The sequence below is a fragment of the Acomys russatus genome, chromosome 29 (genome assembly GCF_903995435.1).
Source record: "Acomys russatus chromosome 29, mAcoRus1.1, whole genome shotgun sequence".
In the NCBI taxonomy this organism is placed as follows: domain Eukaryota; kingdom Metazoa; phylum Chordata; class Mammalia; order Rodentia; family Muridae; genus Acomys; species Acomys russatus.
In genome coordinates, this window is record NC_067165.1 from 32,178,664 (window position 1) to 32,192,729 (window position 14,066).

Sequence of the window (14,066 nt, forward strand, 5' to 3'; positions counted from 1 at the left end):
GCACATAATGCAAAGCACACTGCAGCCACCATCCTTAGAGATGTTCACAGAGCACGCTGCAGCCTGAATTCTTCCAGATATGCACACGGTGCAGAGCACACTGCAGCCAACATCCTGACAGATGTGCACATAATGCAAAGCACACTGCAGCCACCATCCTTAGAGATGTTCACAGAGCACGCTGCAGCCTGAATTCTTCCAGATATGCACATCGTGCAGAGAACACTGCAGCCCAAATCTTTATAAAAGTATATAGAGTTGTGCTTAGGTGTTGTCCCACTGCTAAGTCATAACAAATGCACACCTTAATTTTGTTAGTAAACTTCAGAGTACCGTTTAGAGCATTTTGGTTTGCTCATGTGCTGCGTTATTCTTAGACGATCGCTGGCTGTCATTGCTTTTAAGAGTTGTAGGTAAAAATCAGTGTGTCTGGCAGTCTTACACAGCATTGATGTTTCACTTTTTGGCCTAGAAATTCAGTCAGCTCAGTTCTACTTTCTTTGCTGCTATAGTTAGTTCCTGTCACAGCTCGTTGCCTATAGATTTTGGAATGACCTTGTATCTTCTGTGACTGAAGTGCAGTCACTCTAGTATGGAGGTTAACAAATTTAATAGTTACCTTTGTGTATACCTTTAGTTCATCATCTAAACCTGGCACACAGACACCCAGATTTACACTTAACCACTTATTTAATTTTATAGATAAGAATTCGAGATCCAAATCAGGGAGGTAAAGACATAACGGAGGAGATTATGTCTGGAGGCGGCAGCAGAAATCCCACTCCACCTATAGGAAGACCCACATCCACGCCCACCCCTCCTCAGGTAAGTAGAGTGAGCGTGATGGTGACGGTGGATGCTGGGCACTTACTCACTAACCTCTTCTGGCTCTTTTCCTGTAGCTACTTTCTGTACTTTGCACTTCCGTCAGTTGTCTCATATTTGAACATCTGAATGAGGTGTAGACAGACATGCTTCTCTTTACAAGTTCCTTTAAGGTATTGATGTTTCTGTGTCTTAGCTGACCATTCAGAGCACAGTTGCTGCCCCTCTTTCCAAAGGATCTGTGTTCCTGTGGAAGCCACCTAATTAAATGAGCATTTTATGAGTTCACGATGGAACCTTAGGAGTAAATGCTGTGGGACAGGGTGATGTGGAGGTTGAGAAGTTAAACATTTTAGCAGGCTGAGGCTTCACATGGTTGCTTCTGTTAGAGTGCGTTTGGATGGCTCACAGGCATTTCTCACCTTTCAAGACCTGGGCAGATGTGCTTTCTGTGTGGAGTGTGTCATTCCTTGTTATGCCTGAGAGTTGTCAGGACTGGTGAGGAATGTGATGGTGGTCTTGGAAGAAATCAACATCCCAGGAGGAGCTAGCTTTTAGCAAACTGTGACTTGTGATAAAAAATTGGCTTTTCAAATTTGAAACTTTTTACTGGGTAACTTTTCCAATTTAATCAGTCACCTAGAGTGCTACAGAAGCAGCTGTTAAGAGAAGTAGCTCGCTTCTTCTCCTGTGGCGTATTTCACCTGGAAATGATCCTCTGTGTCGTCCCCAGTACAGAGAAGAACATGTGGCCACCTAGAGCAGAGTTTCAAGATTGTTACAGAACATTTTTTTCATTGCCACCCAAACCATTCCAAGTGGTTTGGATGTGGTCTCTTCTCTAGAGTTCACCTTGCAGGATGCTGAGGTTCTCATTTAACATGACCTCCATAGGTCACATCAGATGGCCGTGTACAGTGCTAGAGCACAGTTTGCAGATGTTGATCTGGACATTCATATTTTATTCTGTTTTCAAATAACAGCTAAAATAGGATGTAGTTGACAGCATCTGCTGATTGTTTTTAACTTCTCATCTTGAAAATATTTTTGCATTTATATTATCTGTGAGGTGTGTCTGGTTGGCTTTTCTTGTTATTTTGTTTAGCTTAAAATTTTTTTTTTAAGTATTTATTTTTAGTCATGTATGTATGTGTGTTTGCATGACTGTCTGGCATGTGTACGGGTGTCCTTAAAGGCCAAGAGGCACATCTCCTGGAGCTGGAGTTACTGTAGGCTGTTGTGAGCTGCTTGATACGGTGCTGGGAACCTTACTCAGTCCTCTGTAGGAACGGGATGCTTTCCCAGCTCTTCTTCAGTCCTTCCCATGAGCACAAACACAGTGCTGCTGTCTGTGTATCCTGAAGCTCGCTGACTGTAGGTGGAATAGATAGACATGTAGCCAGTGATTGTAATCGAGTGCTTCTTTTTGAGTGTTGCCTCTTTCGTGTTGCATAAGTGTCTTTTATGTGACAAGCATTTGGATCTACACATAAGAATCTTGTGTCTGTCATGACAGTCCATGGAGTTTGTGGGATGGATGGATACATAGCCTTTTAATGGATATGTATTCTTTTACTCTTAAAAACAACAGCACATACATGACAGCTCCTGGCTTCATATTCTGGGAAGTCATAGAAAGTTGTACACACAGACAGGGGCTGCTGACCCTGGTGAAGAGAAGTTGGTCATTGTTACGTTGTGCCAAAAAATACCGACTCGATATGTGAGAAGTTGTTTTACTTTCTCCCCTATGGCTGCAGGGTCTGAATGTTGCACCTGATTCTCTTGGTAGAAAGCATCGGGCCTAGAGACTATTGGCCAGAATTCCGTACCTCTTCTTTGTTTCCCCCTTTCCCTTTTTCTCTTGAGACAGGGTCTCACTCTATAGCTCCATCTTTCTTGGAACTCACTCTGTAGATCTGGCTGGTCTTGAGCTTGCACAGAGCCTCTGTTTCCAGAGTGCTGGGATTAGCAGTGTGGGCTACTGTGCTTAGCCTGCAAATCCATCTTGAATGGATAGCCTTCTGTGTCAGCCTGTAGTGCCAGGAGTCTCTTTAGTCTCACAGTGTAGCTGCTTTTTATTTTATTTTTTCCATTTAGTCAGTTGGAGTCTTTTTGCTCTGTTCAGAATAAAATTGTAGGTGCACAAGCTGTTTCTGGAAGCTCATTTCCCTGAGTGATTGAGAGCAGGTGGTGCCCTCTAGTGTTCACACTCTTTGTGTGCCTAGAAAGTCTTTCTCTTTTGGTCTTGGCCCTCTACCCTCCCATGCCATCTTCCTTTCGCCTGCTGCCCTGGCTGTTCTTGAACTGTTTAGCTGCTTTTTTTTTTTTTTTTTTTTCCTGTCAAGCAGCCACTGGCTGCCTCTCCTCTTCTGCTACGTAGCCTGCCACCTATTACTCATCTGTTGTTGGCATATTCCTACTGACACTCTCTGCCATTTAAGATAGTTTGTTGGCTCTTTTTTTCTTTTTTTTAATTTAATTTTTTTGGTTTTTCGAGACAGAGTTTCTCTGTGTAGCCTTGACTGTCCTGGACTCACTTTGTAGACCAGGCTGGACTTGAACTCACAGCGACCTGCCTGCCTCTGTCTCCCGAGTGCTGGGATTAAAGGCGTGCGCAGCCATTCCTGGCATGTCTCTTTTTTTCTTGTGAGCTCAGTAGGCAAGGTACAATTCCTCAAGCCTTTTATTAAACCACCAGGAAGGATGACCCTTGAAAGCATCTACCTGTAGATTCAGTACTTGAGCCTGAACAGCCCTCTTATGTAGCTGGATGAGAGTTATTTGAGTTGAGCACAGCTCACCTTGCATGCAAAGGAGAGTTCAGGCCAGCAAGTGAAGTGTTTCCCTTGTGTCCCAGATGGAAACGGCTGCAGGGTCATCTGGAGTCTCTCAGGCTCTGTGCTAGCACAAACTGACAACTGGAGCAGACCTGGTGGCTATGTCTTCAAGAGCTGGGGCACTCATCTGTACTGGAGTCTTTTTCAAGGCATCCATGGAGTGTTCCAAATGGCCATTGCTGATGCACGGCCAGTCTACCTGGCTGTTGAGCTGACCACCCTTGAGTTCAGGGTAGCCAGGATATCAAAGGCGTGTCCACAGCTCCTGCACAGGGAGTCTACTTGTCCCATCCACAGCATCTCCACTTATTTACCAGGAGCCTCCAAAGGAGTATTCCCAACAAGACTGTCCAGTACTCACGCCCAAGGGTGACTTTAACTGGTTTCTTGTTGTTTTCTGAATTAGGTCTTGGCTGGCCTCAGACTCAGCACACCTTCTGCTCTGCCTCCTAACGTTAGAATGGCAGGCATGCACACTGCACCTGTGACAAATCATGACAGTCCTTTAACCCTGCTCTGTATCTCACCAGCACCTAATGGCAGTTGCTTGTGCTGCCATTGCACAAGCATTTGCTGGCTCTGGGCCCTCCATGCTTTGTGTTCAGTGGTGTACAGCATAGAGTAGACAGACTCTCAGGGTAGCAGGCCACAGAGACCTGTTACTGCTGGTTCAGGGGAGATGAAAAGGGGTTCCTGAGCATTGGGGAAGGGGAGATGGACAGAGAGCCAGGCTCTTCGGGACAAGCTTCACTGTTCATGGTAAGATGTAATTTCCCCCCTGGTGTAGTCTCAAAGGCTCTCTGCTAAGGCAGATAGCACAGTCTAGTTTGGCTTGGTCTGTGGGTCAGCAGAGTGAGGAAGGGAACCCAAAATACCTGGATTAAAACATACATTGCTCCTGGATCCTGTAGGTATCAGAGATTTGGTCAGTAGCCCACAGGAAGTATAAATGCATCACAGAGCTTGGCCAGTGGGCTGAGAGAGCAAGACAGACAGAGGGGGTGAAGACTGGACCATGCCCTCTCTAAGGCTTTCGTGTTCTCCGTTAGGCATCTCCATGGCGTGTAGTAGTGACTAAAGAAGACTGTCACAAATGAGCAGGTTCTTTTCCTGTCTCAGGCTGTATTATCATCATCTTAGATTTGTTGGCTTTTCTATCAATGAGATAAGGACCATGAAGCCTCTGTCATAAACAGACACACATGGAAGTTAATTGGACAAAGCTAAAAGAGTTAAGAGTGGAACTCGTGTCAGGCCTGTGTCGTCTATGGCCATTAAAGACACCTCTGAGAGTTAATTGAGGGGAATGACTTGGGGTCCACATGATGAAAATAGAGAAGTCAAGGAATTTTTACTGCTGCTGTCTGCCCAAAAGAGTCAATGGGCCTTAACTGTTTTCCTTACTAAGTTATAAAAGGAGCTCTTATGTGACTCCTGCAGATGTTATATATCATAAATGAAGGAAGTATACTTCCTGTGACTATGGGCCTGACGAGAGGGTCATGATGGGTGCGTGTAGGTGCAGGGACAGGGTTAGAGCAGCGGGACACGTGGTCTCTGCTTGGTGGGACCCTTCGATGAGAACATTAGGCCTTTTCACCTGGGAAGCAAAGCTCTGCTCTCAGGGCTGCCTATTTAGTTCAGCTGTTACAAAGGGGGAAGAAGAGCTGCCTTTACGCTCCTTTCCTGCCATTGTTAGTGGTATTGGTGACCAGGAGATGTTCCTGTCCTTAGAACTGGCAGCGGCCTAGCAGCTGGCATCTGAAAAGAAAGAAACCAAGGACACTGGGTGGATAGGAGTTTACAAAGTGTCCACGCACAGTGGAATAGCTAAAACATCAGAAGTCCTTTAATAATATATCTATTTTAAAACATTATTTCATGTGTATGAGTATTTGCCTATAGGTATTCATGTACACTATGTCATACCTGATACCAGTGGAGGCTAGAAGACGGTGTTGGATCCCCTGGAACTGGAGTTACATACAGATGCCTATTAGCCACCTTGTGGGTGCTGGGAATTGAACCTGGATCCTTAAGTGCTGAGCCAGTTCTCCAGCCCCGAAATACATTTTAAAAATGCTGTTCATCTTATTCCCTCTTCCCCTCCACCCCCTTCCCCTCTCCTTTGTTTCTCTCACTCTTTTAGGATCACCCTTAGAGGAAATAATAGCTATAACTTGGGAAAGGGTCCTGTGCCAGAGAGCATGGGTCAAAGGAAGGTTGGAAACTGAATTGCTGGCACATCTTGAAAGGTAAATCCTCTTCTGTAGTTAGGGGGATTGCCAAAACCAGCAGGCGAGTTGCTCTTTACAAAACTACTCTACACACGGCCTCTGGGAAACAGAAATCTGTGGCCATTTCTTAATACGTCTTTTCATACTTTAACAGTTAATTGTTTCCTTATGTTGGGTGGGGGTATAGGTACAGTGCTGTTTGAGTCATTAGTGTATAAAATACAGTGAGGAGGGAAGTTCCTGCATGTACAATTTGGAGACAGAACAATGTAAAAAAAATCTTGCCTTAACTTTTAAACTGAGCATCTTGTCATCCATGTCATTGGTGTTGATCACTCTCTTCTGTGAAGTGTGTTGTTGTGGTTTTTAGTGGTGGCTCTAGTAAAGATGGGTGTTACTAAGTTAAACCATGTTGTTGTTCTCTTCAATATAGGAGTGTTAGCACCAGCCCTTGGATTAACGATAGCACTATTCAGTAATGGCGAGCATTAGGGACTAAGCTGGTGTGCATTCTTTGTGTTTCAGTGAAATGTCGTGGTGAACAAGGTGTGTTGCATGCTAAACTGTTTTGTTGTTTAGAGTGGATTGTACCCAAGAGATGACATTCACTTGATCTGTTTTGATAAAATGTCCTTTTTTTTTTTTTTTTTTTTTTTTATTTTTTTTATTTTTTAAAAAAGGCGGTTCTTTTATGTAACTCTGGCAGTCCTAGAACTTGCTCTATAGACAAGACTGGCCTCAAAACCACCTAACAGGTTTAGCTGCTGGGTTGGCAGTTCTGCTTCCATCGCAAACCTCACAGACAGGATCTGTAGCAGGGACACTTTTTTCTTCTTTGGTAGTCTTCTTTTAACTTTACTAATGGTCCTTTTTTGATACATAGACATTTTAAAATGCTTATATTTAGAAACGTTTATCATTCCTTGTTGTTTGTTTTTGTTTTAAGGCATGGTCTTACCTCTGTATCTATGGATACATATCTGTAGGCCAGGCTGGCCTTGAAGGCGCAGAGATCCTCTGTCCCTGTCTCCTGCTGAGATTAAAAACATGTGGAACGTTATGCCTGACAGTCTACCTTTTCCTTAATGATTTGTGTTTTGGAGTGTTGCTTTGACTATCCCTCTCTCTCCAAGGTAGCACAGATATGTCATGTATTACAGTCCTCAGTGCTGGGAATTCAGCTTTTTGCTCATTGTCACTTTATTGCTCTTGGTGTTATTCATTGCTGTCACTCCCAGGTTAGGAAGTGACTGGTTGTGCCATTCCATATAGCATTGGTGGCAGCCGGTTCCTTGGCCAGCTTTGTCCTTACTCTCTATTATGTGGTGTCCTGCATCATTCCAAGCTTAAAGATTGAATCCATGGTCTTTTCCTCCCACCCTCATATGTGACAGAACCCAAATCTTACTGTCTTCCTTCTCACATTGGTGTCTTCATGGAGCCTTCCCAGCATATCCGAGCCCTAAATTCCAGCGAGATTAACGCACAGCTCGCCATCACCACCCAGACGGCTTCCTGCAGACCACTGACTGCATTAACCTCATGGATGACTCCTGATGACTCCTCCTCTGCTCAATCCTCCAAGACTAGTCAGAATTAATGTTTGCTTTTGAATTTTTAAGTGTTTTATATGTATGGTTTCCTTGCATGTATGTATTTGTATTCCATGCCTGCTTGCTGCCTGTGAAGGCCAGAAGAGGGCATAGATCCCCTAGGACTGAAGTTACAGGCTTCCGTTACCCAACATGTAGGGCTGGGAACCACCTGAGTCCTCTTCAAGAGCGGCCACACATATAACAGCTGAGCCCTGGAGTTCATTTCTGAAGCAGACTCTTCTCTCTCCCATTGCTGGGTGTAGCCTATAGGTCCTTCTGTGTTCTGCCTTGCCTGCCTCCTCTTACAGTAGCTTGCTGGGCCTTCCTGTTCTCTTCTGCCCTGACAAGCTGGTCAGTCACTTCATAGTCTTCTGCTCAGATCCCCTGCATGAACTTTCCTTCTGCCTAGGATTTGGAATTCATCTTCCTGCACTTCCTCACCAGGGACTCCCAGGGGTTCTCATTCACGTCCCCGCCCCCCACCCCCAGCTTAACCTCACGTTACTTCCTCAGATACAGCCTGCACAGCAACACCCTGACTGTGCTATCTCTGAATGTTTTAGCCCTCCAATATTACACTCCTAACCAGCTGAGTCCAGTGATTGTTTTTGTGCTCTTTATCTTGGTATTTATTTCCTTTTGGATTTTTTTGTTTGTTTGTTTGTTTATTTATTTTTTGGGGGGTGGGGAGCAGGGGGAGACATGGTCCCTTTGTGTTAGCCTTGGCTCTTCTGGAGTCACTCTGTAGACCAGGCTAGCCTCAAACTCAACAGTGATTCGACTGCCTCTGCCTCCTGAGTGCTGGGATTAAAGGCATGTGCCACCATGCCCAGCTGTTTCTTTTAACTAGAGAGTAGGTCCATAAACTTGTGCAGACTTTGTCTTGGTTCCCCGTTGAGTCTCAGTACACATAGCTGACTGGCTAGACCATTCCATCTCATTTATGGAAGAAACCTGTTCTCTTTATTCCTCACGGCATCAGTAAATGTGCTACTCTGCTATTTGACTTGGGTGTTTCTCAGTGAGGGCCATACTTATTTATTCTCTGGATCTCTGTATGTTAAATGTATGAGACATTTTGTATGGCGATTGGCCTAAGGTTACTCAGTGGGCCTTTAAAACAAAGCCCTCTGTTGGGCTCCTAGCTATTGAATTGAGATTATGCCAGACTACTAAAGAACCAGATTAAAATATTTGCTTTGTTTTATTTTCTTGATATCATGAGGTATAAAATGTTCAAGTTGAAAGTAGCTCAGACCTTTTAGTGTTTCTTGATAACACAGCTGAGCCAGTGACAGCATTTCCTTAGTGCTTGCGGAACTTTCCCAGTAGGTGCGTGGACCTTGAATTCCTGCTTTCTCAAGATGTTGTCTTGGTTGTGTGCTCCTCTGTATGTATGTGTGTGCATGCCAGAGTGCATGTTTGCACCTGAGTGTCCGTGCTATTTGTTAATGTGAATACTGTACATGTGTGTGCAAGTGGCCATCATGTATGTGTTAGGAGTCTGAGGATGGTGTTGGGTGTCTTCTCATGATCAGTATCTGTCTTATTTTTTTTCTTTTTAATTTTTTTTTCATATTTTTTGATCATATTTTTTCCCATCCCCAATCTTCACCATCTTCCCACAACCCTGTCCACCTAACTTCATTTCATGCTCCCCACCTCTCTCTCTCACACACACCCCAATAACACACACAAAACAATGTAAGCAAAAAGCTCCCCATCCTGAGATCATAGGCAGGCCTCCCCCACCGCCACACCCAACTTTTACACAAGTACTCAGGACTTTGTGCTTGTGTGGCAGATGGCTTTACTGACCCATCTCTGGCCTCCCTTTCTTAGGACTCTTGTTTTAGGCTGTTACTTTTTGGTTGTGTGTTGTAGGGCTGGGAATGGAGTACTCACCCTCGTGCTGGAAGCCAGGATCAGGTTGCCAGCTGTAGCTCAGCCAGTGAGTGGGGCTGAGACCTGTGGACTGTTTGAGTTCAGGTCTTCAAAACCAGCCTGGGCATTAGACAAGAGCCTGCATCAACTAAGGGGCAGAGGTTCTTTCTTCTGCAGTGCTTTAAGCATTTCAGTGGGAAGTCCTTGGTTCTAGAGACTGGTGTTTCTAAGTAGCTATTTACTGTCCTAAGCAGCTTTGTGCCTTGTTAACCTGGACTATATACTTCCTGATCTTCTGGGCAGTTGAGCTGGTATTGTCTTTCTTTCACCTTACAAAGCTTTCCTCCTGTTAACTGCTTAGTCCAACTAAGTAGCTTGAACTCTCCTTTTCCCCTTGTTGTCATAGAATTGAAAAGAATCAGCAATCAGCATTTTTAGTTTGGGCCATAAGGCCTTCCTACCGTGTGTGTGTGTGTGTGTTTTATGAGACTCAGATTCTCTGTGTAGCCTTGCCTGTCCTGGACTCACTTTGTAGACCAGGCTGGCCTCGAACTCACAGCGATCCGCCTGCCTCTGCCTTCCAAGTGCTGGGATTAAAGGCGTGCGCCACCACCGCCCGGCTCTAATTTCTTAACATATGTCTCCCCTGAAAAGAAGAATTTAAGATGATTGTGGTGGTTGCCATTTGTTTCTCTGTGGTTCACAATAAAAATAGCAACTTCGTCTTGTAATATAATCTTAGTAGCCATCATCAGGAAAATAACTGTGCACTGTGAACATTGCCATGGTCTAACACATGTGCAGAATTGTGGCGTTATCTCCTTAGGGCTCATGATATTTCATCCTCTGTACATAAATTTAGCTGGGTATAAATTACATCTTATGCATGCTAGAAATGATCTTTTCCATTTATAGTTCCACTTTTTTCCCCTCCAAAACAGGATCTTTAAAATTTTTTATTTATTTTATTTGTTTTGTGCAGGCAGAACTTAACTCTGTAGACCAGGCTGGCTTCGAACTCTGTCTCCCTAGTGCGGGAATTAAAGGTGCGCACCACCACACCTGGCTAGTTCCACTTTAAGAAGTTCAAGTAAGACACTGAACTGAAGCTTTTTTCCCTAGCCCTCAGCTTTACGTGGCCCTGTCAACCTAAGCACACCCATGCCTGAATTGTCTGCAGTGCTCCCCGCCCTGCATAAAGTAGCGTAGGACTTGTGTGGCAATCCTTGTGAGCTACCATAAACGGCTGTAGAGGAGAGACTCAGCTTTCCTCTGTGGCTTTTGTGTGACCCTCAAGTCCAGATGCACACCTGCCTGGAGTGGGACAGAGAGTGTGCTTGTCTTTTCTTGTAGAATGCTCTTCCCCTCTAAGTTGCACAATGACTGTAGTTTACTGAGCCTGGTTGATCCAATTTTAGCAGGCATTTTTTCAGTCCAAGAGGTAGTCAAGTGTAAAATGAGAGCTTCTCCTGTCCTGAAAAGCCAGAGACCTTACTTGACTTTGAGATTCGAAGCTTCCACCAAGCTGACTCCATTGTGAAGGTGGCTGTGCCTTCAGCTGCCTTGCACAGCGCTTCTCATTTGAGGTCGTGAAAGCGGTATTAGTGATGCTGACCTTCCCACGTCGTCGTTTGAGTGACGTTTAAACTCTTTGTGTGCTCCATTCCCCCTGCTTTGGGCAGATAAAGTGCCTTGCTCGATATTTTACAAGTGGAGCTGGCCAGTGTAGCCAGTCTGGGAGGACATGAAATCCTGTCCTACACTGGCAGCCATTACTGCCATAAGTCAGCTTGTGCTTGGAAGGAACACTGGAGTGGATGTGCGGGTGCCTGTGCTGTCTTCTCTAGCTGTGGTTAATAGTAATCATTTCTTCTCCTCCCTTCCCTGCTGCCTCTGTCCTCCTCTCCTCTGCTTTTATTCAGTTGCCCTTTCTACACCCCACCCCGCTTTTCTTTTAATTTTGTGACCTCTTGTCCCCTCTGTGTCCCCTCTTTGCTTGGGTTCCATGTTGCTAGTTTTTATGTTCGCGCGCTCATTATCACCCTTTTTTGTACTTCAAATCCCAGCAGCTGCCCAGCCAGGTCCCTGAGCACAGCCCTGTGGTTTATGGGACTGTGGAGAGCGCTCATCTTGCTGCCAGCACCCCTGTCACTGCAGCTAGCGACCAGAAGCAAGGTTTGTGTACGACTGTTTCCTCCTCCTTTAGTCTCAATGTGTTAAGTACATTGCTGAGGGTCACTCAGACACCTGCTGTGTAGCAAATCTAAGATGCAAAGTGTGCTTCTGGGAAACTAGGGGAAAGGGCCTTACAGTTCTCCTGCCTTGCTGTTGGTATCTATGTGTAAGTAAACGCTTAGCTGCCTTCAACTGTTCAGTTGTTTGCTTTTTTTTTTTTTTAATAAAGTTTGGGAGGGGGAGATTAATTAAGTGTATCTCTATATAATATTGCTTTAAAAGAACAGCACAGATTTATTTTTTCACCATTACTTGGGGGTAGTTCCTATTTCTTTTCTTTCTTTCTTTCTTTTTTTTTTTTGTATTGCATATGAGTGCTTTCTCTGCAGAAGAGGGTATCAGATTACATTACAGATGGTTGTGAGCCACCATGTGGTTGCTGGGAATTGAACTCAGGACCTCTGGAAGAGCAGGCGGCGCTCTTAACCACTAAGCTGTCTCTCCAGCCCCCTAGTTCCTATTTCTTATAGAAAATAATGTGTTTGCTGTAAGCGTGAGACATCAAACCCCTCTAGGGAACAAGGAATTGGCGCTCTGGAGCCACACAGCTGTTTCAGTTGTGCTGTCCTGCTGAGGCCTCCCGTCTGGGTTTTCCATTTTCTTTACTGATGTGCCAGGGCCAGGGTCCTTGTGAGGACTCTCTCACCTGCTTGTAAATGACAACCATTATTGCTGATACTGGACTCATAGTGCTGCTCCCTGACCAGTTGCTAGGTGTTTGTTGAAAGCAAATACAGTTTAATCCCAGCACTCAGGAGGCAGAGGTAGGTGGATCACTGTGAGTTTGAGCCCAGGACAGCCAGGGCTACACAGAGAAACCTTGTCTAAAAAAAAAAAAAAGAAAGAACGAAAGAAAGAAGAAAAAAAAAAAAAAAGCAAATACGGTACTTTTTAAAAAATAGAAACATAAACCCTTGAAAATGAGATGCAGTCTTACCTTTCCTCACTAGTGGATTTTAGCTGTACCTTTGCTGCACTAATACCTAGTTCTCCATGTGGACAGGGAAGCTGTGGCGATGAACATGTGCTCTTCTGAGTCTAGCTTCAAGTAGAAACTGTGTGTGCTCTCTGCTTTCTTGAGGCCTTCATTCATACAAGGCCCCTCTACTATATATAGGGAGCTGTTTTAAAAAATACTTTTAATTTTTAATATTCTTTTAAAACATTGTTTAAAATATACTTGGAATGGCCCTTAAATAGCAGTATTTTAGCAAATGTTTTTAATTTTAACATGATTCCATTTTTTTAAACTTTTTTTTTTTTTTTTAATAAGGTTTTCAACACAGGGTTTCTCTCCGTAATGGCCCTTCCTGTCCTAGAACACTCTTTATAGACCAGGCTGACCTCAAACTCACAGAGATCTGCTTGCCTCTGCCTCCCAAGTGCTGGGATTAAAAGGATGTGCCACCACCATTTGGCATTTTTTCCACCTTTTGTTGTTGGGATTTTTGTTTGTTTTTTGTTTTGTGTTTTTGCTTTTGTTTTTTTTTTTTTTTTGTTTTGTTTTGTTTTGTTTTGTTTTGAGACTGGGTTTCCCTATGTAGCCCTGGCTGCCCTGGACTCCCTTTGTAGACCAGCCTGGCCTCGAACTCACATCAGTCCACCTGCCTCTGCCTCCACGTGCTGGGATTAAAGGTGTACACCACCACGTCCGGTCCATATTTTTCCACTTTTTAAAAGAGTTTTGTTTCACACAAATTACACTGAAACTTCTGAAAAGTGGACTTTTTATGTGATTTCAGTTTGTTCTTTTGTTAGTGGGTTTGTTTAAAGAAAGTTTCATACTGTTGCTTGGGATGTCCTGGAACTTGCTATGTAGTACATGCTGGCCTCCAAGTCCAGCATCCTGCCTCAGCCATACTTCACTGTCTTCAGTCTTTTCTACAAAATGAAAAGATACTGTGAAATCCAAGATCCTCTTCCCCACTGGGTATTGACAGTGGCATTAAAACTTTGATAATTTTAAACCAAAAGATAAGGAACAAACCTTTAGGTGGGATGCTTCTAAAGGCTGTTACGCCAGCAGCAGTCAGAGAGGTAGAAGGCTCATGTGTGCTTAATGCTGAATTCTGAGTATCAGTCGTCAACCTTCCAGAGGGTGTTGTGGGCTTGGGGGAAACTACTTTTTCTCTCCGGTAATTAAAGCACTTTAAAAAACAAAAATTGGAGGCCAGGTATCGTGGCGCACACCTTTACTCCCAGCACTTGGGAGGCAGAGACAGAGACAGAGGCAGAGGCAGGCAGATCTCTATGAGTTCATGGCCAGCCTAGTCTACAAAGAGAGTTCCAGCACAGCCAAGGCTACACACAGAGAAACCCTACTTCTAAAAAACCAAACAAAAACAAAAGAAAAAGACCAAAAATTGGAAACAGGATCTGATTTTGAAGCCTAAGTTGGAATCTTTCTGTATAACCCAAACTGATCAGACCTGTGGTCCTCCTGCCTCTGG

General features: G+C 44.3%; 1 protein-coding gene across 21 annotated transcripts in view; it reads left to right on the forward strand.

Moving 5' to 3' along the window:
• Positions 1-14,066, forward strand: part of Eif4g3 (eukaryotic translation initiation factor 4 gamma 3) — a 229,760-nt gene that overhangs the window by 120,296 nt on the left and 95,398 nt on the right. For 16 of the 21 annotated variants that reach the window (XR_007833431.1, XM_051171468.1, XM_051171469.1 and 13 more), the window contains 2 exons: positions 703-825; positions 11,448-11,556. Coding sequence is in view for 20 of the 21 variants with exons in the window: in XM_051171468.1 (XP_051027425.1) it covers positions 703-825; positions 11,448-11,556 (232 nt within the window). In the remaining variant the exon portion in view is untranslated. The remainder of the gene's footprint in view (positions 1-702; positions 826-11,447; positions 11,557-14,066) is intronic. The other 5 variants (XM_051171470.1, XM_051171448.1, XM_051171450.1 and 2 more) reach the window with 1 other exon arrangement.